General features: G+C 40.9%; 1 protein-coding gene across 2 annotated transcripts in view; it reads left to right on the forward strand.

The window, feature by feature from the left end:
- Positions 1-24,834, forward strand: part of LOC134679919 (tyrosine-protein kinase Dnt) — a 49,484-nt gene that overhangs the window by 20,630 nt on the left and 4,020 nt on the right. Inside the window, exons 2-4 of one of the 2 annotated variants that reach the window (XM_063538863.1) lie at positions 16,732-16,859; positions 23,547-24,233; positions 24,340-24,656. In XM_063538863.1, coding sequence (XP_063394933.1) covers positions 16,732-16,859; positions 23,547-24,233; positions 24,340-24,656 — 1,132 coding nt within the window. Of the gene's footprint in view, positions 1-16,731; positions 16,860-23,169; positions 23,310-23,546; positions 24,234-24,339; positions 24,657-24,834 lie in introns of those variants that run through there. The other variant, XM_063538865.1, reaches the window with a different exon arrangement.

Consider the following 24,834-nt stretch of genomic DNA (forward strand, 5'->3'; position numbering starts at 1 on the left):
CCAGCACGGTTCCGTTCTCCGCAATCACGACCGTCTCCGGGCCTCGGCGATAAGCAATTTCATTATTACTCTAGCTGCCAGGGAAAAGGCCTTTCGAGATATTTACGTAAATTGACAAATAGAGCAGATTGATATTCCGACATAGGTTCCTGGTGCGCGTTAATGGCCTGTGCTCGATAAAAATTTGTTCAAGAGGCTCGCTTGAGCTTGTCGAGTATTCTTCTCAATGCTGAGCGCAAGCGAATCGATCCGAGTCGAATCAGTGCCGAAATCCATTACAACACAACTATCAGTAATTGTAGAGCGTTCATATATAATATTGGTTTAAAAAGCGTTCGATTTTCCTGCGCGTGTGAAGTGGTTACAACATCACCCCTTGGCATAATTGGAATATTGCACTCTGTTTCGCACCTCCGTTGATAATGAAGTTGCTTCGTTAACGCTAGCTCGATAAGATAACTGAATCATCGTAATTGCATGTTGCAATGTTATTCCAATGTTCCAATCAACTGATGTTGACGGTGCTTCAATTTACTTTATGGATTAAGGATGATTTGCGCTACACCGAGTTCGTGATGAGCTGCCAATCCTGTTATATAATAAGATTAAACTCAATATTTACAGTGCCATGTCCCGTAGCAATTATTTTTCCTTTATAATGTTGTCTCCATTAGTGCTGAAGAGTGGAACTCGCCGCGTCGTCTGTATTCCTTGGCAAATGTGATTTATATGTAAGATTTAAGAATTAGGCTTTAAAATATAAACTAGTGAGTAGTGACTAGTGACATTCTGCTCATCCCCTTCAGTGTAAATAAAAATACCATTTGCTTGACTATAGTTCGTTTTTTTTAGCATTAGAAAGAACTTCAAAGAAGGTAAGCGATCTTGACTTGTCTTTTAATTGAAAAACGCTTTTAAATAAAAACCGGGCAAGTGCGAGTCGGATTCCGTACCATAAAGCAAAAAAAAAACGGAAAAAATGCAAAAAGAAAACGGTCACCCATCCAAGTACTGACCACGCCCGACGTTGCTTAACTTTGGTCAAAAATCACGTTTGCTGTATGGGAGCCCCACTTAAATCTTTATTTTATTCTGTTTTTAGTATTTGTTGTTATAGCGGCAACAGAAATACATCATCTGTGAAAATTTGAACTGTCTAGCTATCACGGTTCGTGAGATACAGCCTGGTGACAGACAGACGGACGGACGGACGGACGGACAGCGAAGTCTTAGTAATAGGGTCCCGTTTTACCCTTTGGGTACGGAACCCTAAAAATCAATAACTATTACTTATGAAAGCAGAAGAATATAAATGATCGTATTAGATTCATAATTGTTACATATTTGCTGTAACTTATTTTTAAAATGAGTTTTTGAATGAAAAGACACATCAAGATTGTTTACCTTATTTCTAATGCTAAAAAAACGAACTATAACGCTCCAGTGTCAACTATATCAAGAATTAGGTGGCTGATCATATCAGGCACGCTTTCGTGAGTCATCTTTAACTCTGTCAGATCAAAGACTACGCCAACGTCATTGTTTAGATTTCAACTATGTCAATATCAATGAAACTACATGTTTATTGGATACTGAAATAGCAAGTGCACATCAAATGCTCCTGATAGCCCTAATTAAATAACATGTTTAATAGTTAGCGTGTTTCGCATAACTTTGTTACCAACACCCGCTGCACTTGATCTCGTAAATTAGAGAACTTTCAGACGAAGCTGGATAGACGGTTTAGAGGATGTGTTTGTTGGCAATTCAGTTACCTAAGTATATCATGAATATACAACTTCAAATAACCGAGGTCTTCAAAACACAAATTTGACTTTACTATAATGTGGATGTATGCTGAGTTTACAGTCAGAATTGTGTGGCTTTTTGAAAAACAAATTCTCTTCTTGTTTTGTCGAACTACACGGTTGCTTGATAATTGTTTTTTCTATGGAAAGTGCCACGTTAATCTGCGTATTTCCTATTTGAAAATAGAAGTCCTACAAATATGATAACTTCAAATGGAGTAGCCGTTTGGGATTCTCCGAATGTCTGCTTTGATAGTGAGAGGAGATATGTACGTTGGTGTTCGCGTAAGTATTCAGCGACACCTTATACGCATTTTTGTTTACGTATTAAGGAACACTTGCCTCGCTGGGGATAAATCCGTCAACGCAGCACTCGCAGGGTGGGCCTCGTAAACACTGCTGTTTATTTTATTACAACACTCCTTATTTATTATTTCGTTTACTTACGCCTCCGTAACGACCGAATATTATTCTATATACACCTATAAAACAACCCCAATACAGTAACTTTAATGATTATGTAACAAGGAAGCTTTGACGCCTTCAGGAAATTTATGAACCTAGTTTTCGTGTCGTTTCACATAATTAAGAGAGTCCAATAAACATCTGGGGCTTAGGACGCAAAAAATCAGGAAAGATACCGACTGTCAAACTAATTCAGTGGGATTAGGCCGACGCCGAACCGGGGCACGCGGGCAAAAAGCGGCATCCATCAACAAGCCAATAAGCGCTCGGATATTTTTAAAACACTTCACTTTCACGAGGGATTCAGAACATTTCACATCCAAGTTGTTGTTCAAACAGAGACGGCGCCAGAACTCCTAAAATCCCCGCAATGGATGCGGCACCGCGTACCTTTTACGGCAGGAGCCGGTTCCAAAATAAAAGTCAAATACCCTTGACTAATTCCGTCGATATGGATGACGGCATGCGTATCACACGATGTGATTAACCACAAATTAATTGGCTATTTCATCCTAATTACTTCATTTGTAAATTAAAAACACTCTCGTATCAGATGTCGGTATTTGCAATTAGTATAAAAGCGGTATGGATTAGTAATGTCATTTACAGACCTTAATCGAGTCATCGACTTTATTTTAAGAACATTTTAGTGTATTTTTAATTGCACAATTAAAACGAGTGTAGGTGTAATTGCATTCGTGATAAACACGAGGGGAGGGCGGGGTAACGCGACGTGCGACGGCGGTGAGGGATGACGGCGATTATTACTCGTATTATCCACCCCTGGATGTCGCCCACGCTTCCCCTGCACCCTTAGAAATGCTTAAGCACACCTATGCATTACACCTTGGTTTTATTTAATTCACTATACTAAGTATATTTACGAGACAACAATCCCCTTTAGTGGGGATTTTGCCGCCGACATTTTACTCATTTTATTCGTCTATAAAAGATCCTGTCAGAGTTGTTATTCAGCTTCATTGGCGGAATCAGACAAGATTGGAGGAAACCGTAAAACGGGCGCCAGTCGTCTTGCGTTCAATTTCAAGAGAAAAATCCTCAATGAAGGAAAATTAAGCTCCATTTTATAGGAGCGCGTTTTCAGGCATGTCGGCGATCGTTATAAAAAAATTACTAACTAGACTAGGTAACATTTTCTAGGCAATCCGAGCTTTATTTATCAGGCTTATTATTTTTTCGATACCCTTATATAGTGCTCAATAAAATTGGTTGAAAATAAACGCTAAGTCCAGTGACTTCGTTCGTTCTAAGAATGCCATGGTACTTTAAATGTCGCTGTAGTTTTATTTCACAGCCTACGATGCAATTACATATTTATCTTATTACAAAAGAGGGATCAAGCGTATATAGAAGACGTCTTCACACCTCCGCTTATTCTATTGAACGCGTTAATTCACAAATCATTGTGAAAGGGATCGTTTTGAATTTCTTTGTTAAGACGAATCTTGTTTAGGACAAAGCGGTTAACCGACTGACAAATATAGACTATAAGGCATCAAATTTCACACATTGCTTCCGGATCTTTTGATATAAAACATGATGATTTTGATCTATTATGGTGTTTCATATCACGTTACCTTCTATTTTATTCGAATAAAAAAAACCTTTTATTTTTGATTTTTTTTTCATAATGTTCCCCTTTGCCTGTCCTCCTCATTTTAGTGTAAATAGCACTAAATTAAACTAATTTATGATGCCTTAAGGTGTTTTACAAGCTGATTTGTAGGTGTTGATTGTTGTGAGCGGGCCGTGTCGCCATATCCCAGTCTAATTCTGTCTGTGCCTGCGCAATGTAAACTTGCTATACGACCAACGGCTGATTTAGGTTGCCCACGCGCGTCTTACACGACAAGTTATTACCTTTCAACAGTTCTAATACGACAACCAGACAATTTGTTTGCGAGCGAAGCTATAAATCGGTCCCTTAATGGAATTCACTGTCTTGGTTCTGATATTGTTATAGCACAATTTAATACATACGGTTTATGTGGATGACGTTAAATCGGCCTGTCATAAAAAGGAATCGAAAGGAATAAAATTCAAATGTGTATAGCCATTTATGTTATGTCCTCGTAGTACAGTCATTATAGATTTTGACCCGTGAATAATTAGTTCTTGGATTTTTTTTTCGTAGGTCCCTCGGGGGGGTCACTGGGAGTGTAAATTCAAAAAGTAGGCTTAATCAGGCTCCTGCGTATATTCAAAAAATGTTTTTTTTTCAAAAAACGGTTTTTCTTCAATAACTCGGCCATTTTTGATTTTACAGTAAAACCGTAAGGACAAAAACTGTAGGAAATTTGATTCTCTACAAGTTAGTCCAGTCATTATATCCAAAAAACCGACCCTTCCCGTGAATAATCAGTTCTTGGATTTTTTTTCGTAGGTCCCTCGGGGGAATCACTGGGAGTGTAAATTCAAAAAGTAGACTGAATCAGGGTCCTGTGTATATTCCAAAAACGGTTTTTCTTGAATAACTCGGTCATTTTTGATTTTACAGTAAAACCGTGAGGACAAAAATTTTAGAAAATTTGATTCTCTACAAGTTTGGTCCTCACAATTTTTCTTCTAGGATCGATAGTTTGGAAATAAAATTTGAAAAAAAGCGACAAATTCAAAATATTTTCAACATCTCGTTTATTTTCAACTTTACGACATAAATGAAGGGGACTAAACTTGTAGAGAATCAAATTCTGAACAATTTTGGTTCCCACCTTCTTTCCCCCAAAAACGATATTTTAGAAATTAAACCTGAAAAACGCGACAAATTCAAAATATTATCATTATCTCCTATGTTCCACGCTTTACGGCATAAATGAAGGGAAACAAAGTTGTAGAGAATCAAATTCTGAACAATTTTTGTCCTCACGGTTTTACTGTAAAATCAAAAATGGCCGAGTTATTGAAGTAAACCGTTTTTGGAATATACACAGGACCCTGATTCAGTCTACTTTTTGAATTTACACTCCCAGTGATTCCCCCGAGGGACGTACAAAAAAAAATCCAAGAACTGGTTATTCATGGGAAAGGTCGGTTTTTTTGGATATAATGACTGGACTAACTTGTAGAGAATCAAATTTCCTACAGTTTTTGTCCTTACGGTTTTACTGTAAAATCAAAAATGGCCGAGTTATTGAAGAAAAACCGTTTCTTTGGAAAAAAACCATTTTTCGAATATACGCAGGAGCCTGATTGAGCCTACTTTTTGAATTTACACTCCCAGTGACCCCCCCGAGGGACCTACGAAAAAAAAATCCAAGAACTAATTATTCACGGGTAGGGTCGGTTTTTTGGATATAATGACTGTACTATCGTCGTGTGGCACAAGGTGTGCAATAACCTATATTATTCACGGATTATTCCACTCAAATGTTCGAACGAAATACTGGTACTTTAAACCGAACCAGATAAAAAACGCTCTCTTATTAAGCATCTCTAGTTGTTTCAGATCTCGAGGCCGTAGTTTTACTGGATATCTTGATCGTTATAATCCGAATGTCTTGCTAGACTATGTGCTTTTTTCTTTGTAACAAGGCGAATAATGAACACATGTTTATGACGTTGATTATTCTAACCAGCTCGGGTACCATCGCCAATGCTCCGTTCCGCTAACAACTAATAAAACTGTCGCCATTGCAACATGCACCGATTAAATCCACTTTTTATGCATCGAAGTTAACGGCGTCCGCTATTCCCGACACCCTGTACACGTATTATGATTACCTTATCGTTTGTTATGGGATGTGGCGAGGCTGTAAACTGTTGTTCGTTTAGTGGTTTTCCTGTTGCTTCACCTCTGTCGTGTCTGTTTGCCTGAAGGGTTATTTTCGAAGATGCAAGCAGGCAATATAATTTATCGAAAACGTACCTGTATACATGCGTACTTTCACTCGGAGATGTACGCATTGACATTGCAGCATTGGTATTCATCATCAATATCATCATAATAGTTATCATCCCTATACTGTACCCTTAGTTTTGAAAACTGTGAGAGGCAGACTTCTTCGTAGAAACCACTAGCCATAGCCCCTGCTGAATTTATTTATGTACTTGTGCAAAATGTACAGTTGCGCTCTGTGTCTTGTGTGTCAGCTCATGAGCCTCGAGATCTCTGACGTTAACACGGCATTATCAATGGTTTTCGCTACTATTTTATGTATAAATAATGAAACCCTTAATAAGTAGTAAAGGACAGTGGGTATCTGAGGTTATCAATTATATTCATAAATGATAAAAATCATTGCGGCGCATTTTGCACGGAGGCGACAATAATAAACCACGACATTTTCCCCGGCGAACCCCTCTGACTCGAGTGCATAACTCTGCACACCTTTATTCAACCACCTCTGCACTTTTATTTTATTTCCTTCCACGCCTCGCATAATTTCAGAATAATGCCCGTGTTGTGCCCTAAAATCTTTATATCTTGAAGGGGACGAAATATCAGGTCTATTGTGCGTCGCCATTTTATCCTTACAAATGGGGTTTTGTACGAATGTAATGAGCGCTTTATTCGGAGGTGCGAATGCTATAGCGTCAATAGTGGAACACGCGATATTCTTACAGCACAATGGAGACTTATTAATATTTTATTATTCACCGCCTCTTCTTGTGGTGGGAGGGTAAGTTCAAGACATACAGTAGAAAGGTTAATAAATACATTACATCGGAGTAACTCATCTGGATATTAAACCGAAAGGTAGTGAATAAAGTCACTGAATTACAAAATTAGATATCAATACCGATACAAATGAAGCTGGAGATTCAAGAACATTCCAGTTATTAGTTCTTTAAAAATGAGAGTTAGGTGATATATTATGCCGGCGCCGTATGTATATGCGTTTTAACAAATTTTGCGATAAGGGAAGTTCAGAGCGGCGCTCTTAGAAATTAGTTTAAATAAGGAGCAAAAAGTGGGCGCCGGCCGATGGAGCGCGGTGCTTATCTCTGTTATTTGTCGTATCGTAGCTTCTTTTTGCCGCCGCTTCAAACGCGCCGCGCCCGGTAGCCGCGCTCGGGACCTTTTAAGTAGGTACTTAACATGGGTATATAACAGAACTTTACTATGTAATTTGCGTGGCATCTGCATTTTTTAATCGGTCTTCATCTTAATGGTTGGAATATCTTAACACCATTCGTGGCACGGCACGGCACTGATCTCGCGGGACGTAGTCTTTTGCGTTATTTTAGACATTCTCTACACTTGGATCATCGAGAATTCGTTTTTGATTGACTTTTAATACTTCTCATTGAAATATCTAATTAGAACACGCAAACGCACCTTATGCACCCATTTCACTTGTTGAAAAGAAGTGTTTATCAACCTTTTCTCTGGTTGGTAAACAATACTTTCATGGCCGTCAATACTTTCTCAGGAGGAAAGAATTAATTAATCGATAAACATCCATGTTTATATTTAATTATGTATTATAATTAGTTAACACATTTTGACATCAATAAGAAATGGGTTGGCTCAGGACGGGTTTTAGTTTGTTAAGTTTTATACATACATTATATGTATGTAAAATTGAATAAATGAATTAAATATCTTATTATAAGAAATAGGAAACTAAAATAGGGGAATGCGATGTCTTTTTAGATAATTATGTACAGCTTGGCAAAAAACAGTAGAAATTAAAAAGTGGCAACATTGTAGTGTCGTCCCTTTCAAATCAATATATGTATATATAAGAAAACTGGACGAGACTACAGTGTTGCCACTTTTTAATTTCTACTCTTTTTGTCAAGCTGTGCAAGTAGTATTTCCAGTGGAGGCTACGTGTCGATTCGATTAGCAGCCGCGCGACCTGTCTTGACATCGACACATTTTACTGTCGAACCATAAAGCTTATTGCCACGAATTAAAGTCTATTTCTTACCAGTTCTTGTGGCTGTCGTGTATGCTAATGACATGAGAGGTAATCGCCGTGTCACGACAAACAAACAAATAACCATAAACGGCGTCAAATTATTAATTTTATCGCATCCACAGTGTCTCATTTGCATGAAACGGTTGGCACGGCGATGTGAATGTAATGCAATACACTTGACCTAAAGTAGACGTTATTTCGTTGCAAAAAGGTGTACGACTGGTAAGTTTATTTTGTCGACGGTGGTAATTTGCTTTTAAGGATTTTATCATTCGAAATTATTGCGTTATATCAATGTGACGTTAATGCACTACTCAAGATATTTTATAATAAAAACAACAGAGCACAAAAATGCATATACATATGTATATACATTTTTATGCTACAATCTTGAATGTTGTGTTCATTATATAATGAAAACAATATCCAAGATTGTCGAGTTACGGCAAATATTTCGTTAATTTTATTTCTGATTTAAAACCATATCTAACAGTTTTGAAGGATTCAGGGTTAGATTTACTTTCTATATGCACCATAAAACAACCAAGCTAACATTTAGGTATTTGTTTACCTTATTTTCTAATTACCGGCATACTAATAAATATACGACTTATGTAATAAACATATTTGCAGAATTATTATAGTACATATTAACTGGAAGATGGAAACAAAACTAAGTTATGACTCATAGCTTAATTTTGTTTCCATCTTATGAGCCACCAAATTGCGGATTTTGCCCACAAATTAATAATCAGTTGTTTATTATTCAATACTCTTTATTAATTTTACTAGCTTGTCCTTAAATATTTACTTTCCATAATAATAATTTGGCCCCTAATTTAACGAGGGACCCTTGCTTACGTCTATAAAATTTATATTAGTAGTTTACACAGGACATAATTTATAACGAAAGCGACAATAAATGCTCAGTACAGTCACGTTCATAAATAAGTATAAACACATTCAGCTTATACCAATGGTATAAATTGAAAAAGTGTATACATGTTTATACGCGTGACTGTAGGTAGAGTAGTGGTAATACAACCAAAAAATCCCTAAATTTATGCCTCACTTACACTGCGCGCGGCTTTTTTGGGTGTCCACGTATCCGCTGGGCTATAATAAAAACCTGTTTAAGTCATAATATACGAGGAGCAGACCCCATATATTAGATTAATTAATTGTTACTGGTAAACAGATAAAACGAGGGTTCGCAAGCTGTAGTGTGTAGTTTTAGAGGATATTCGCATAATAACTTAAAACTGGTTAATAGGTACGTGCAAACATTTGAAATTCGGGGTTTTATTGAACTACATATCTGTAATATTTATGTCTTTTTTACCCGACTACGGCAACGCAAAAGGAGGGTTATGATTTTGACCGGTATGTATGTGGGTATGTATGTATGTATGTATGTATGTATGTATGTTCATCTGTTCCCTCATAACTTCTAAAGTACTTATTATAATTTAACAAACGATGTGTCATTCGAATCGTCTTAATCGTCCGCTGGTTATAGGCTATATGACATCACAAAAAAATGAACATTGCGCCCTCTAGAGGTCATAAAGTCACGAACCAAAAAACTAAAATTAAGTAATGATGATGTGTTATACATCATTGGAAAGAGCTCAATTAGCACATTTCAAATATATAAATATTGTTAGCTTTTGCACCCGGCTTTGCTTGCATGCGCCAGATAAAACATTAATTTATCGGTTAGGTGATTCGAACTATGAATCTACAAGCGCTCTGAATTCTATCCGCGTGTTACTCGACTACGGCGATACAAGAAGGTTTTTGCAAAAGAAATTTGTTTGGCTATACATGGTGTTTTTTTAATGTCCTGCAACATTTTATAACGTGAACAGGTATAGAAGTCCTGATCAGCCAAAATGTATGAAACAGTCAATTTTTTTACAAGATACGTACGTGTTCCGAAGCCGGGCGCCTTCGGCGCCCTCGTACTAAAATTGTCGGGCGTAGCCCGACGTACGCGTTCCAGAGCCGGGCGCCTTCGGCGTCCTCATACTAAAAGAGTCGGGCGGAGCCCGACGTACGCGTTCCAAAGCCGGGCACCTTCGGCGCCCTCATACTAAAAGAGTCGGGCGGAGCCCGATGTACGCGTTGCAAAGCCGGGCGCCTTCGGCGCCCTCATACCAAAAGAGTCGGGCGTAGCCCGACATACGCGTTCCAAAGCCGGGCGCCGAAGGCGCCCTCATACTAAAAGACCCGGGCGGAGCCCGACGTACGCGTTCGAAAGCCGGACGCCTTCGGCGCCCTCATACTAAAAGTGTCGGGCGTAGCCCAACGTACGCGTTCGAAAGCCGGGCGCCTTCGGCGCCCTCATACTAAAAGAGTCGGGCGGAGCCCGACGTACGCGTTCGAAAGCCGGGCGCCTTCGGCGCCCTCATACTAAAAGAGTCGGGCGTAGCCCGACATACGCGTTCCAAAGCCGGGCGCCTTCGGCGCCCTCATACTAAAAGAGTCGATCGTAACCCGACGTACGCGTTCCAAAGCCGGGCGCCTTCGGCGCCCTCATACTAAAAGAGTCGGGCGTAGCCCGACATACGCGTTCCAAAGCCGGGCGCCGAAGGCGCCCTCATACTAAAAGTGTCGGGCGTAGCCCGACGTACGCGTTCCAAAGCCGGGCGCCTTCGGCGCCCTCATACTAAAAGAGTCGGGCGGAGCCCGACGTACGCGTTCCAAAGCCGGGCGCCTTCGGCGCCCTCATACTAAAAGAGTCGGGCGGAGCCCGACGTACGCGTTGCAAAGCCGGGCGCCTTCGGCGCCCTCATACCAAAAGAGTCGGTCGTAGCCCGACATACGCGTTCCAAAGCCGGGCGCGCAAGGCGCCCTCATACTAAAAGACTCGGGCGGAGCCCGACGTACGCGTTCGAAAGCCGGACGCCTTCGGCGCCCTCATACTAAAAGTGTCGGGCGTAGCCCAACGTACGCGTTCCAAAGCCGGGCGCCTTCGGCGCCCTCATACTAAAAGAGTCGGGCGGAGCCCGACGTACGCGTTCGAAAGCCGGGCGCCTTCGGCGCCCTCATACTAAAAGAGTCGGGCGGAGCCCGACATACGCGTTCCAAAGCCGGGCGCCTTCGGCGCCCTCATACTAAAAGAGTCGAGCGTAACCCGACGTACGCGTTCCAAAGCCGGGCGCCTTCGGCGCCCTCATACTAAAAGAGTCGGGCGGAGCCCGACATACGCGTTCCAAAGCCGGGCGCCTTCGGCGCCCTCATACTAAAAGAGTCGGGCGTAGCCCGACATACGCGTTCCAAAACCGGGCGCTTTCGGCGCCCTCATACTAAATGTGTCGGGCGTAGCCCGACGTACGCGTTCCAAAGCCGGGCGCCTTCGGCGCCCTCATACTAAAAGAGTCGGGCGGAGCCCGACGTACGCGTTGCAAAGCCGGGCGCCTTCGGCGCCCTCATACCAAAAGAGTCGGTCGTAGCCCGACATACGCGTTCCAAAGCCGGGCGCGCAAGGCGCCCTCATACTAAAAGACTCGGGCGGAGCCCGACGTACGCGTTCGAAAGCCGGACGCCTTCGGCGCCCTCATACTAAAAGTGTCGGGCGTAGCCCAACGTACGCGTTCCAAAGCCGGGCGCCTTCGGCGCCCTCATACTAAAAGAGTCGGGCGGAGCCCGACGTACGCGTTCGAAAGCCGGGCGCCTTCGGCGCCCTCATACTAAAAGAGTCGGGCGGAGCCCGACATACGCGTTCCAAAGCCGGGCGCCTTCGGCGCCCTCATACTAAAAGAGTCGAGCGTAACCCGACGTACGCGTTCCAAAGCCGGGCGCCTTCGGCGCCCTCATACTAAAAGAGTCGGGCGGAGCCCGACATACGCGTTCCAAAGCCGGGCGCCTTCGGCGCCCTCATACTAAAAGAGTCGGGCGTAGCCCGACATACGCGTTCCAAAACCGGGCGCTTTCGGCGCCCTCATACTAAATGTGTCGGGCGTAGCCCGACGTACGCGTTCCAAAGCCGGGCGCCTTCGGCGCCCTCATACTAAAAGAGTCGAGCGTAACCCGACGTACGCGTTCCAAAGCCGGGCGCCTTTGGCGCCCTCATACTAAAAGAGTCGGGCGTAGCCCGACATACGCGTTCCAAAGCCGGGCGCCTTCGGCGCCTTCATATTAAAAGAGTCGGGCGTAGCCCGACATACGCGTTCCAAAACCGGGCGCCTTCGGCGCCCTCATACTAAGAGTCGGGCGTAGCCCGACATACGCGTTCCAAAACCGGGCGCCTTCGGCGCCCTCATACTAAATGTGTCGGGCGTAGCCCGACGTACGCGTTCCAAAGCCGGGCGCCTTCGGCGCCCTCATACTAAAAGAGTCGAGCGTAACCCGACGTACGCGTTCCAAAGCCGGGCGCCTTTGGCGCCCTCATACTAAAAGAGTCGGGCGTAGCCCGACATACGCGTTCCAAAGCCGGGCGCCGAAGGCGCCCTCATATTAAAAGAGTCGGGCGTAGCCCGACGTACGCGTTCCAAAGACGGCCGCCATCGGCGCCCTCATAGGCACTAAAGGAGTTGGGCGTAGCCCGATATAGGCGGCGCTCTGCGTACATTTCTGTACTGAGGATGCCCGCGCAAAAGTAATATAAAGTGACTTCAAAAAGTTAGTAACGAAATCATGACCCCAAAATTAATTAAATAAAAAATAAGTTCAAAAACTAAAACCCGACTACTGCAAATCGCGCTCTAAAAAGTATGAAACAAGATAGAATTCTTATCTACAATTATCAAGCAGGAAATATTATAAATGTTACCATTTTTTTATATAAAAATACAACGTAATATAATTTACTGATTTTTTTTTATATATTTACAGAGATTCAGAGGATAGCCGTGGTCGAATGCCACATTACTTTTAAGTTTATAATCGTGGCATACGACCACGGTGATCCTCTGAATCTCTGTAAATATGTAAAAAAAAACAGTAATTTATATTACGTTGTATTTTTATATAAAAAAATGGTAACATTTATAATATTTCCTGCTTGATAATTGTAGATAAGAATTCTATCTTGTTTCATACTTTTTAGAGCGCGATTTGCAGTAGTCGGGTTTTAGTTTTTGAACTTATTTTTTATTTCTATTACTCTTCACCTTAAAACACGATACAGCATCTTTAAATAGACAGTGTTTTTTGGGACAATGTATCGATTCTTTTTTCCGTCACTTCTGTCCGGACACTCAATTTGTTAGTTCAATTATCAGCCAATTAGCTACGCAATAAAATAAAACAATATGGGCATTAACATTAAAAAATCTAGCTTAAATTTATTGCTTGACAGGTAACGTACCAACTGATCCTATTAGTACAGTCATTATATCCAAAAAACCGACCCTACCCGTGAATAATTAGTTCTTGGATTTTTTTTTCGTAGGTCCCTCGGGGGGGTCACTGGGAGTGTAAATTCAAAAAGTAGGCTTAATCAGGCTCCTGCGTATATTCGAAAAATGGTTTTTTTTCCAAAAAAACGGTTTTTCTTCAATAACTCGGCCATTTTTGATTTTACAGTAAAACCGTAAGGACAAAAACTGTAGGAAATTTGATTCTCTACAAGTTAGTCCAGTCATTATATCCAAAAAACCGACCCTTACCGTGAATAATCAGTTCTTGGATTTTTTTTCGTACGTCCCTCGGGGGAATCACTGGGAGTGTAAATTCAAAAAGTAGACTGAATCAGGGTCCTGTGTATATTCGAAAAACGGTTTTTCTTGAATAACTCGGTCATTTTTGATTTTACAGTAAAACCGTGAGGACAAAAATTGTTTAGAATTTGATTCTCTACAACTTTGTTTCCCTTCATTTATGCCGTAAAGCGTGGAACATAGGAGATAATGATAATATTTTGAATTTGTCGCGTTATTCAGGTTTAATTTCTAAAATATCGATTTTGGGGGAAAGAAGGTGGGAACCAAAATTGTTCAGAATTTGATTCTCTACAAGTTTAGTCCTCTTCATTTATGTCGTAAAGTTGAAAATAAACGAGATGTTGAAAATATTTTGAATTTGTCGCTTTTTTCAAATTTTATTTCCAAACTATCAATCCTAGAAGAAAAATTGTGAGGACCAAACTTGTAGAGAATCAAATTTTCTAAAATTTTTGTCCTCACGGTTTTACTGTAAAATCAAAAATGACCGAGTTATTCAAGAAAAACCGTTTTTTGAATATACGCAGGAGCCTGATTAAGCCTACTTTTTGAATTTACACTCCCAGTGACCCCCCCGAGGGACCTACGAAAAAAAAATCCAGGAACTAATTATTCACGGGTCAAAATCTATAATGACTGTACTATATAGCGCTCCAGTAATGTCCCACTCACACGACAGGGTTGTTGGGTTCATTGTGGGAGTTAAATAGCCAAGGACGCCCCTTAGCTCATAAAGTCTAAAATACTAGATCATGTTACCTTAGATAGTTACTATTATAACAAGAGGTACATGTAGTAAACATTAACGTTTCTCGGAAATACTGCAAGGCAGGAAATCTCTCATAATCTTTACTTGTAAAATCTTCTCATATTACTTTTAATGGTCATATGAGGTATTCATTTATATAAGGAGGAAGCCATTTATTACTGAATTATTCTTTACGACTGCTTTCTAGAGGAAAGTGTTAGTTACATATGTGTTTATTGTTTTGAGCTTCTAAATGGACAACTGTACCCACACAACATACTTTTACTTGTAATAAGAGAATACTTACAAGGCATAGTAAATTCAAGACTCGCAGTGCGGCAATCAGGAGTAATCTGAGAATTAAACTGGAGAGATATCTAGCTGGTTAATTAAATTGGCCTTATCAAACCAACTAAATAAAACCATGTACTGCAGCTTATCAGAAACAGGGATCGCCCAATTTAACGATGTGAACGAGGGCCATAAAAAATGAAATACGGGGCTACTGGTTTTTGGGCGATTTACCATTTTATTCTCGACTTGTTTTAAATGTCGGTTTATCTGTTCCCATGGAACCAAACGTGTTCATAACGCCCACTTTACACGCGGACCAGTGTACAACTCAATTCTGTTCTCGCAGTCTTCTTATCATTAAAGAGGTCAAGTTGTGCCAGAGATGTGCTTACAGTCGCGTACAAATAGTCTTGTGAATAGGTTGGCAGGTGGCGCGGGCGCAAGTTGCGGTGTTTTTGAACTGCTTTGATCTCGCCGCGGCTTTGTATTGGCCTTTTTTCGGCCCGTGCGTTATAGATGCGGATTGATCTATGAATGCCCTTTGAATCTGTTGTTTACGCGACATTTTGCCGAATTTGCGGCAAATGCGGCAGACTGCCCGGCGCCGCACGTGTGTTATTTATGCTTACTGATCCAAAAAAGTCTCTTTTCTTTGCGGCAGTAAAGTTGCGTGCTAGTTCGGAGATATCTATCTTTCTGTTCTGATTAAGTACTGCCAGGCCTATGGAACTCTCCGCGCGAGCTCGGTTTAATACCTACGAATCTGCTCCCGTTCACGGTAGAAAAGCAAGCCAGTTGGTTGCCACACGCGCTCACGTAAGCACGTCACCGTGCGCCGCACTGACAATTTTTACGATAGTTACAAACTACGTAGTAGGTACCTACTATTGAATTTCTTTAATTAAACATGTAATGTTTATTATGTATGACAAATGTATAGTTTTAGATAGGTATCTATCTTTTTGAAATAGGTAGCAAATTTTTAATTTATTTTGGTAAATATTTATTTTAACGACAGTAAGTTAACTTTACACCGGAAAGTGCCTACTCATTTTTGCTCTGGTTAACTTATAATTAATTACCTTTATTCATGGGGTTTCTATTATTATTTTTTTATTATGTAACATTAATCTCTATCTGGTTTTAAATTACACGAAGTTTTAAAACTAATTCTTGCTGGGATTATTGCGCGGTTTATAAAACGGCGTAAACACTGCGGTTACTGCAGGGACATATGACCTTTTAAAATGACTATTTCGCAAACACACATAATCGGAATATTAGGTATAATTTAATTAATTTATTTAATTTTTGCTTTCCTTTTATTTCACTCCGCTGTTTAAGTAGGTATTTATTTATCATTTCTAAGCGTCAGCAACCCTAGAGTTAGGCCGGTGCGCGCGGTGCGGGGAGCGGCGAGTTGAAGGTCACTCCATTGTATTTTTGTGTAGGTATCAAAACGGTAGGTATTTGCGTTTTGTTTGAGAGAAAAGTATCTGTTCGTAAGAACTATTATATAATCTGTGGTACTGCGTCGGCCAATATCAATCCGATATCATGTGTGTAATAAAATGTTTTTATATTACAATATCAGGTGTAGTGAACTTTGTAGACACTTCGTCAGATCAATCAGAAAATAAAGTACCATGCCGTGGACATTTATGTCAAATATTGTGATATTTTATCACACATGGTTGACAGGAAACAGATTTAGGGCTTACGTAATTGGATAATTTATCTTTTCTGTTCCTAAAAGTTAACTGAAGATTTGTTTCTTGATATATACAGACAGCCAAAAACAACCTTGAGAGCGGTTTCAGGATGATTTTCATTACTCATGGGACTCTCTTTTGTTTCAGGATTAACAGCGGAGCTGTTCTACGTGCGAGAGGGACAGATAAACTTCTACGCGCTGAACTTCGTGGTGCCAGTGCCGGCCACCATCGGAGAGTTGCACTTTACGTGGCAGAGTTTGACAAGGAGACCGGTGAGTTGCTCATTTAATTTCAGTTCAATCATTATAATCATCGAAAATCTAAAAAAAAAGTCTTTAAATGGACTAATGTTGCTAATTACTTAATAATTTTTTATACGGACGGTCATACACCGAGATAATCCCAAAAGACGAGTGCCCTTTAATCCTTAGAACGCCAAGCTATTGCGTACAACGTCACTTTTGCTACGGGTCGCTAATAGTACATTAAGTATTGTCGAGGCTCGGAAGTAGCTACTTGCAGGCTGAGGATTCGTTTTAAACGGACGACCTTGGGAGTCCGTTTAATTGAATCCGAAGCCAGCAAGTAGCCTTCCAGCCGAGTCATATATAGTGCTTTTCTCAAAAATGGTGCAAGAAACATAAATATCATAGAAACATTTTACAAAAGCAAAGTTCTTACGTATATATTTTCACAGAGAAAAGCCCTTGCCGCCTTTTTATTTTTTTTATAAAAAAATAGAAGTGTATTTTTCTGCCGAAAATACGCCAACCTATTTGAGACAACTAAATAGTCGCGGTACTAATCATCTGTTTGGCTGTTTAATGGGCCTGTGCCTTCATTTGATATGGCCATTTGAACTTTTAAAAAGTTTGGAACTCGACAAATAATGGAATTTGTATGCAACATTGCAGTCCCAAAATCGAGACTGCAATGTTTTTAACTTTTTAAATTTTGACTAACCATAAACTCCGCGCTTCGCGACCTATTTTTTAGACGGCATAGTCGACTTTGCCGTCCATTTTTGAGAAAAATAACTTTAGTACTTACTCGTACTGTACGTAGTATTCCTCTAACTTATGTCCGCTAAAGTCATCTAGTCTAAAGGTCGGCTGGAGGACAGCGCGCCTGTAATTAGAGACGATCATATTATACCTAAACAAATATGTAACTATTTACATTATTCCAAATAAATCATACCTACCATTTATCTCACGGATTCGTTAGTACAGACCGGAAAGCGTCGCGTGATAGGAAGTATTAATTGCTAATGAATACAATTTTTATGTAATATTCGAAATGCTACTTAGGTTGGCTTGTTAATTCAGTCTCAAGTGAATACCAAGATTAGACTGGAGTTCGCTAGATAAAAAAACGTGTTTAAACAGTTTAATGGTCAATAAATTTCGCTGGAGGCGCCAACAATCTATTAACTAGGGATGTCACTTGGTGATCACTAGTAGGTATATAACTACTTGTTGTGATACGACTTATAGAGGATAAAAACATGTAGACACTTATGTCGTCTCGTCTAGCCTCCCTATAAGGCCTAAACAAGTAAACATGGCGGGTTTTCTCAGCTTCTTAGAAGGATAGAAAAGTATCCAGTTTAGTGCATACTCGTAAGTTGTAGAACATTCATAAAAACTGAGAAAATTGCTACGATATTGTTTGGAAATTTACACAAGATTAAAAAAAATATTTCCATGACTCTGTTTTCATTGATTGTATAATTTAAGTTCTCTAGAACTTTCCATAAAAAAAACAATGTATCTCGGTGCTTGCTAAGCCATTTAGGTGTTAGTCAAAGGAAGTAAATTCCAATACTGATTGATTATACTAACGTTAAACAATGACTAACCGCTGAACAATCGATTTGATAAAAACAATAGGACCTTATGGTAATCACATGTATGAACAGAATTCTAAACGTAGCATAACTAATGGTAGCCTTTTGAACACGAATAGCTCGAACGACGAGTCATTTGTTTTACTTTAGTCTCTCATATTTGACTTGGAATATTATGTTCATCGTTCACAATTTGTGAACGCTCAACTGAACATAAATTGTCTGAGCATTAAAGCTCTAGGATGAACTGAAGAATGACTCTTTTACGAGTATCGGTTACTTAAAATACTGTCTCGGAAATACATCTTCGTTGTTACCTTATTTGATATTCCGTTTACGATGCCTTGATTGTTTTGGAAAGGGAAACGTTTGGCGTATGTGCATTGTAATATACCACCCATTCAGCTTCTTATGCAGGCAGCAATGCATTCAATTGTTACTTTATAACCCGTTGTTCTAATTGAGCAACGTAAAGGACATAATACGACCCGATACGACTAAAATAATTTATGCAAGGTGATTTGCTGTCACTGCAGTTATTTTTAGGGTTCCGTACCCAAAGGGTAAAACGGGACCCTATTACTAAGACTTCGCTGTCCGTCCGTCCGTCCGTCCGTTTGTCACCAGGCTGTATCTCACGAACCGTGATAGCTAGACAGTTGAAATTTTCACAGATGAAATATCTGTTGCCGCTATAACAACAAATACTAAAAACAGAATAAAATAAAGATTTAAATGGGGCTCCCATACAACAAACGTGATTTTTGACCAAAGTTAAGCAACGTCGGGAGTGGTCAGTACTTGGATGGGTGACCGTTTTTTTTTTGCTTTTTTTTTGTTTTTTTTTTTTTTGCATTTTGGTACGGAACTCTTCGTGCGCGAGTCCTACTCGCACTTGCCCGGTTTTTTATTTATACGAAAAATGGTTCTAGACAAGTTTTGGATATTCAGAACATTAATTTATTAAGATGTGGAATATTTAAGTAAACGGTAAAACATAAATTTTTGGTTTTAAAATTAAGCCCAACCTACAGAGTTCTCATAGGGACCATGATTCGAAGCGAGAGGTACAATTTATATGAACGGCCCAAACAGTATTTTTCATATCAAGCGAAGACGTCCTGTGCTGAACAAAAGCTCAATCAGTAACTTATACATGATAATGTACTTAGTTGAAGTTTTTATGAGCCAAGCCATTTTCTGGCTTCTCCCAAACTTTGTAATTAACTTGAGCAGGTAAGTTATTCAGTCTCCCGCGGCCCGACTTGGCAAACAAGCCATTCTCATGGAAATGCCGCCCGGGCAGAATTTAGATGGCCCGTAAACAAACTGTTGCTATTATCGCCCGACATTACTCTATCCATATCTGAATTGGTATTACCTGGCCGTTCAATAAAACGGAGTTATTGCTAAGCTGTAAAGCCAGTCGTTTGAACAAGTCACTATAAACTAGATATCACACTAAACTGCAATAACCATTTGCTTTTATGTTTAACAATCGTTAGTTATGTTTAGGTGTTCTGAAAGACTTCATCAATAAGATAAGCGGTAATAGTCTAGCTTAGTATTTAATCTAACTTTTAAAAAGGTAATATGTTTGAGAAAATGTGTGATCATATTCAGTATTTCCTTGTGAAAGCAAGGTAACATCGGGAAACATGTTCATTATCGATGAAAAAAGTTAAATCATGAGTTGTTTACAGGAAGTCAATCTCAGGCAGTAACTTAGGCGTAGTTGTCTTGCCTTCGCTCGTCTATTGGTACCTCAGGAGTGTTATTCTACAGGCGCTAGGCGAAGAATAAGAAATGAACTCTCTGAATAAGCTATTAGAAATCGGAATCCGTAAGAACCAAATAATTTAACTGGTTAACAGAAGGTTTTTCTGTCTTTGAAAACTCGACTTAATTTTAAGACTGTTGAGTAAAAGCTCAGTTGTATAAAGTTTTTCGATAACTAAACTGTTATTGAAGTATCTAGGTACGCAGCTTTTAATAGTAACAATTTCTAAGACATTGATAAATGACCTAATGACCGAGCTTTGAACGTTTATCAAATCTTGAGTCATAAGATCATGACCCTAAAAAGGCTATCACGACTCACAAAACTGAGAGGTATTTCTAGTTTTCTAGCGCCGGTTCTAGAAGAACTGAGTGTAGTTCTTCAAATCAAACTCACAACTGGTCTGGGACTCGTCTTCGTTCTGAGCATTGAGAATACCATTAACGGATGTTTCCGACAGCGCTTTTTTCCTGACTAATCGGCTCTCCGCCGGCGTGTTTGATCGCTCCTCACTCTCAGCCTTCATGCAAATCCTCGGCTCCAGCCATTTCGGATCCCGCCTGGCTAACCAAATATGTGCATTTATTTGTTTTCGCGTTTCCATATACGTAACTTGCGTAGGGTTGCATTCGGTCTTTTAGTTGGGTTTTGGAGGTGAATTAATTATTTAAAATATTTCTCTGCTTTTCGAATGTAAAAATCACCGAAGTTGAAGGTTGAATTTTTCCGACGAGAAATAATAGCTTATTTGTACTCGCAACATAAGCCTTAGTCTGTTAGCCTCTTATCAGAATGAGGGGTACTTGGGCAGGCATCGAGCGGTTGATAACAACTATGTACATAAAGAAACATTGGCAACCAATTGCTGTAGGTAGGTACGTTATGTTATGAGAGTTGCAAATTTAAGTATGTTATTCGCCGCACAGATTATTACTTATTTTATTAACAAATTAATGTAATGAAACAAGTGCCAAACACAACAAATATAAAAAATTCTTTGAAAACTGCTGTTGTTTGCTTTCTCACCTCGCGTTTGCCAACTCTCCGCTGAACCCTCTCCAAACAAAGGTCTCACTTAACCACTCCTCGGAACTTTGATACGAACCGTCACGACGACTCCCACTTTACATATTCAACGGTCAGCATCAGGATGTTATATCAATAGCTATCACTCACGCGCGACTCGTATGCTCGAGCAAACCAGTATAAGTACGCTCCTATAAACGCTACGTATCTCGGAGTCACCGTTACAATGGCTAGCGTAAAATTTTAACCACCCAATGCTCGGTGAGCATAGGGAATGCACGGCCAGCATCAGAACAGCGCAAACAAGTTCAGTGAACTTGTCAATAAGACATCTGCTTATTTAGGACGGACATTTGCAAGTCATAAGTACGGCTGCAATACGAGACGTCGCCATTTGAATCCGGGACGTGGGTAAAATCTTATGATAAGTTAACTTTTTACTTGTTTCTACATGATAATAGAAACAATATTTAAATAAGTCATGTCTTTTATTCATCCGCTTGTTTTATTTTTTTGAAGGCACAAACACATTTTCAATTAAAAATTTTCAAATGTAGTTTTTAATAAAAAGAATAATAATAACGTAAGTACCTATTTAGGTACAATGTATTACCACGCTACGTGACGCTGCTGCTTGAAGGTTTTGTCTAATATACTTATGTTTGTTTGAAATTTGGCTCTAGACAGTACACGAGACACGCCGACACTGCATTATACTATGTATGCAGCTTAAAAGCTGAAAAGCTCAGCGAAATTTAAACAGATATGCAGTCGGCACTTTTATTGCTTAGGTAGCGGCTAGGATTTGAATTTGTGTATCTCCGCAGGGAGCGGTTGGATTTAAAAAGCAAATGTTCCGAATATGCTCGCGATCAGGCGGGGCTTATCGTCATCTCCGCGGCTTTGTGCGGCGCTATCAGATCGTGGCCCCTTATTTACAGTCGGCGCCTTTGACTAGGTACAGCAAATATTTGGTGACCGGTTAACTAGCGCCGATGAGCGATCGTGCCGCTATTGTCTCGCAGTGATAATATTTAATTAGCTTCAGAGTCGCACCTCGGACTATTTGGCTTCACAACACTCACCGGCCGCAGGCAAACCAAAATAAGTGTGATCTACAATTGCCCATAATTATTATGAATCTCCAGGCCGCGTAGCCAAGATGCCAATCGCTAACGCTCCGTAGCGATCGAAACGCAACTGTCACTGTCGCACTAATATGGAAGAGTGATAGAGAGACATCATGCTTTTCGTTGTCGAAGCGATAGCGATTGTAACCTTGGCTAGGCCGGCAAGCCTATCTATACCAGGAACTAGCGAAGTACATAGCCGATTCAAAATAAATTAGGTAGCTGCCGCGGCCCGCGGGGAATAGTTTCATTTGCTTTGCTCTCACCGCTCGCCTAGTAACGAGATAATGACTCTAATTTAATCGTTACATTATAAAAGTTGCCGGTTTCCACGCGGCATGCATTTGAAGTCGGCACTCAATCATATCTACATACTCTCAAATTGTAGTTGTGAAACACGTGTTTATTTTCTCTTGTTAGCTCCGCCGCAAAAACCTCGACGAGTAAACTCTCGAACGTGTAGCGATCTCACGTACATAAACATGTCATTCAGATACCGAATACAACTCAAGACTAGCTTATTACCGCGGATTCTATTCACGACTGAGTGGCAGGCCGCATTGACATCCACCGGTAAAGGAAACCTCGTTGACCTAGCGTAAACTCTACTGTACACACACGTAATGCAAATTCAGGAAGTCCAAGTTTGCTAGGTTTATTTACAGAGCCTAACACGCGGTTAAATTTTCGATGCATTTCTCGGATGCCAATTATGCGAGTATTCATTTTTGAGTACGTTATGCTGTCTGACCTCACGGCTACAGGGTGTTCCTATAAAGGAGCGGCATCGTGCTCCCGCGGCGGTGACTCGACATTTGATCCCGCGCCGTGTTCGCGTGCTGTCCGTCAATCTTGTACGGTTACCGTCGTGATGGCTCCGAACCGTTACCGTTACTCCACATAGGCGGGACATGCAATGAGCTCACGTACCTTTGTGGTATTATTTATGGAATTGAAATAGCAAATCTGAATAAAAAGTTAAGTGCTCGGAGCCCAGGTTGGGCTCCCAAGGCGCGGTTAACGTTTCTTGCGGAATCTTTTTTGTCGATGCGTTTTGCGGTCCTCTGAGAATTTCATGTCGATCAGACATTTGCCTCGCATATGTGGACTAAATATTCTTTGCGCATGAAATTCACATTTGAAATTTGACTAAAACCTCTTTCTTTTGTTGCAGTTACCGTACTCGCTGAACGTTGAAGTAGTATCGCATGCGGACGCCATGCATCCACCGACATTCAACATCACGAGAGAAGGATTCGTTCCGACGGAACCGCGAACATGGAAAATCGATTTGCCTTGCACGCACACCGTCGCCGCCGAAGTGGACATTACGATATCACTGAATGTCTCTATGGGATCCACATCAACCACGCTTCACTTCAGAAGGAGGAAGATTTGTTTAAAAGAAGCGCCCAGGCCGGCGGTTAGGGTCGACAGCGTTGCCCAGGCACCTACATCAGCGGATATATTCTATGCGGGAGCCGGTTGTGCCGGCGCCGCGCTTCTGATAGCGGCAGTAGCGGCAGCAGCTTGTAGAGCCCGAGCAAGGAAACTTCGACGCGCACGTAGCGACGAACAAGATGCACACGCTTTCCTCCCAGACTCCTCCTGCAAGTCAGCTGCCAGTTACACCAGCTACCGACGGCCGACTTCCATCCCCGCAGCGGCAGCGGAAGAGCGCGCGAGGGACCTGCAACAGAGAATAGCAGAGTTGACGATTCAGCGATGTCGCGTCAGACTGCGCTCAGTGGCGATGGAGGGGACGTTCGGAAGGGTGTACAAGGGAACGTACGCTGATGAGGAAGCCAGGGAACAGGAGGTGCTCGTTAAGACTGTTGCGGAACATGCGTCGCAAGTGCAGGTAATTAACTCTTCTATCTCACACACTGCCTAAACCTTTTTTTATCGAATTTTATTTTAAATTATTATTGTGGGTGTCAATGCTAAAATGAACCTTCCTTTCACAGGTATCATTGCTACTACAAGAAGGCTGCATGCTCTACGGCCTGCGACATGAACGTGTACTATCAGTGCTCGGCGTTAGCATCGAAGACCAAACTGCTCCATTCCTCCTATACCCATGGGGTGCTACCTGGAGAAACCTGAAGCAATTCCTTCTAGCGTGTCGAGGAGTGACTGTGGGCGGGGCGGCGGGGAGCGCGCCACCGCCGCCGCCGCTTACAACACAACATGTTGTTAGAATGGCACTACACGCGCTGGATGGATTAGCGTTTTTGCACTCCCAACATGTCTTACACAAGGACATTGCTGCCAGAAATTGCATGTAAGTAAAAACTTAAAAGTTTAAAACTGATGTAAGCGAGTTTTTATGTGGTTTACGCTTATATTTGCCATGACATAAATCCCAACGAGATGAAACAATTCTAACGCATTTTTTTCCTATTTTATATTATTTCGGTGGAGCCTCTTCCATATATCAATGGTGTTAGTTGAATACTGTG

This window comes from Cydia fagiglandana, chromosome 3, assembly GCF_963556715.1.
Source record: "Cydia fagiglandana chromosome 3, ilCydFagi1.1, whole genome shotgun sequence".
Taxonomy (NCBI): Eukaryota; Metazoa; Arthropoda; class Insecta; order Lepidoptera; family Tortricidae; genus Cydia; species Cydia fagiglandana.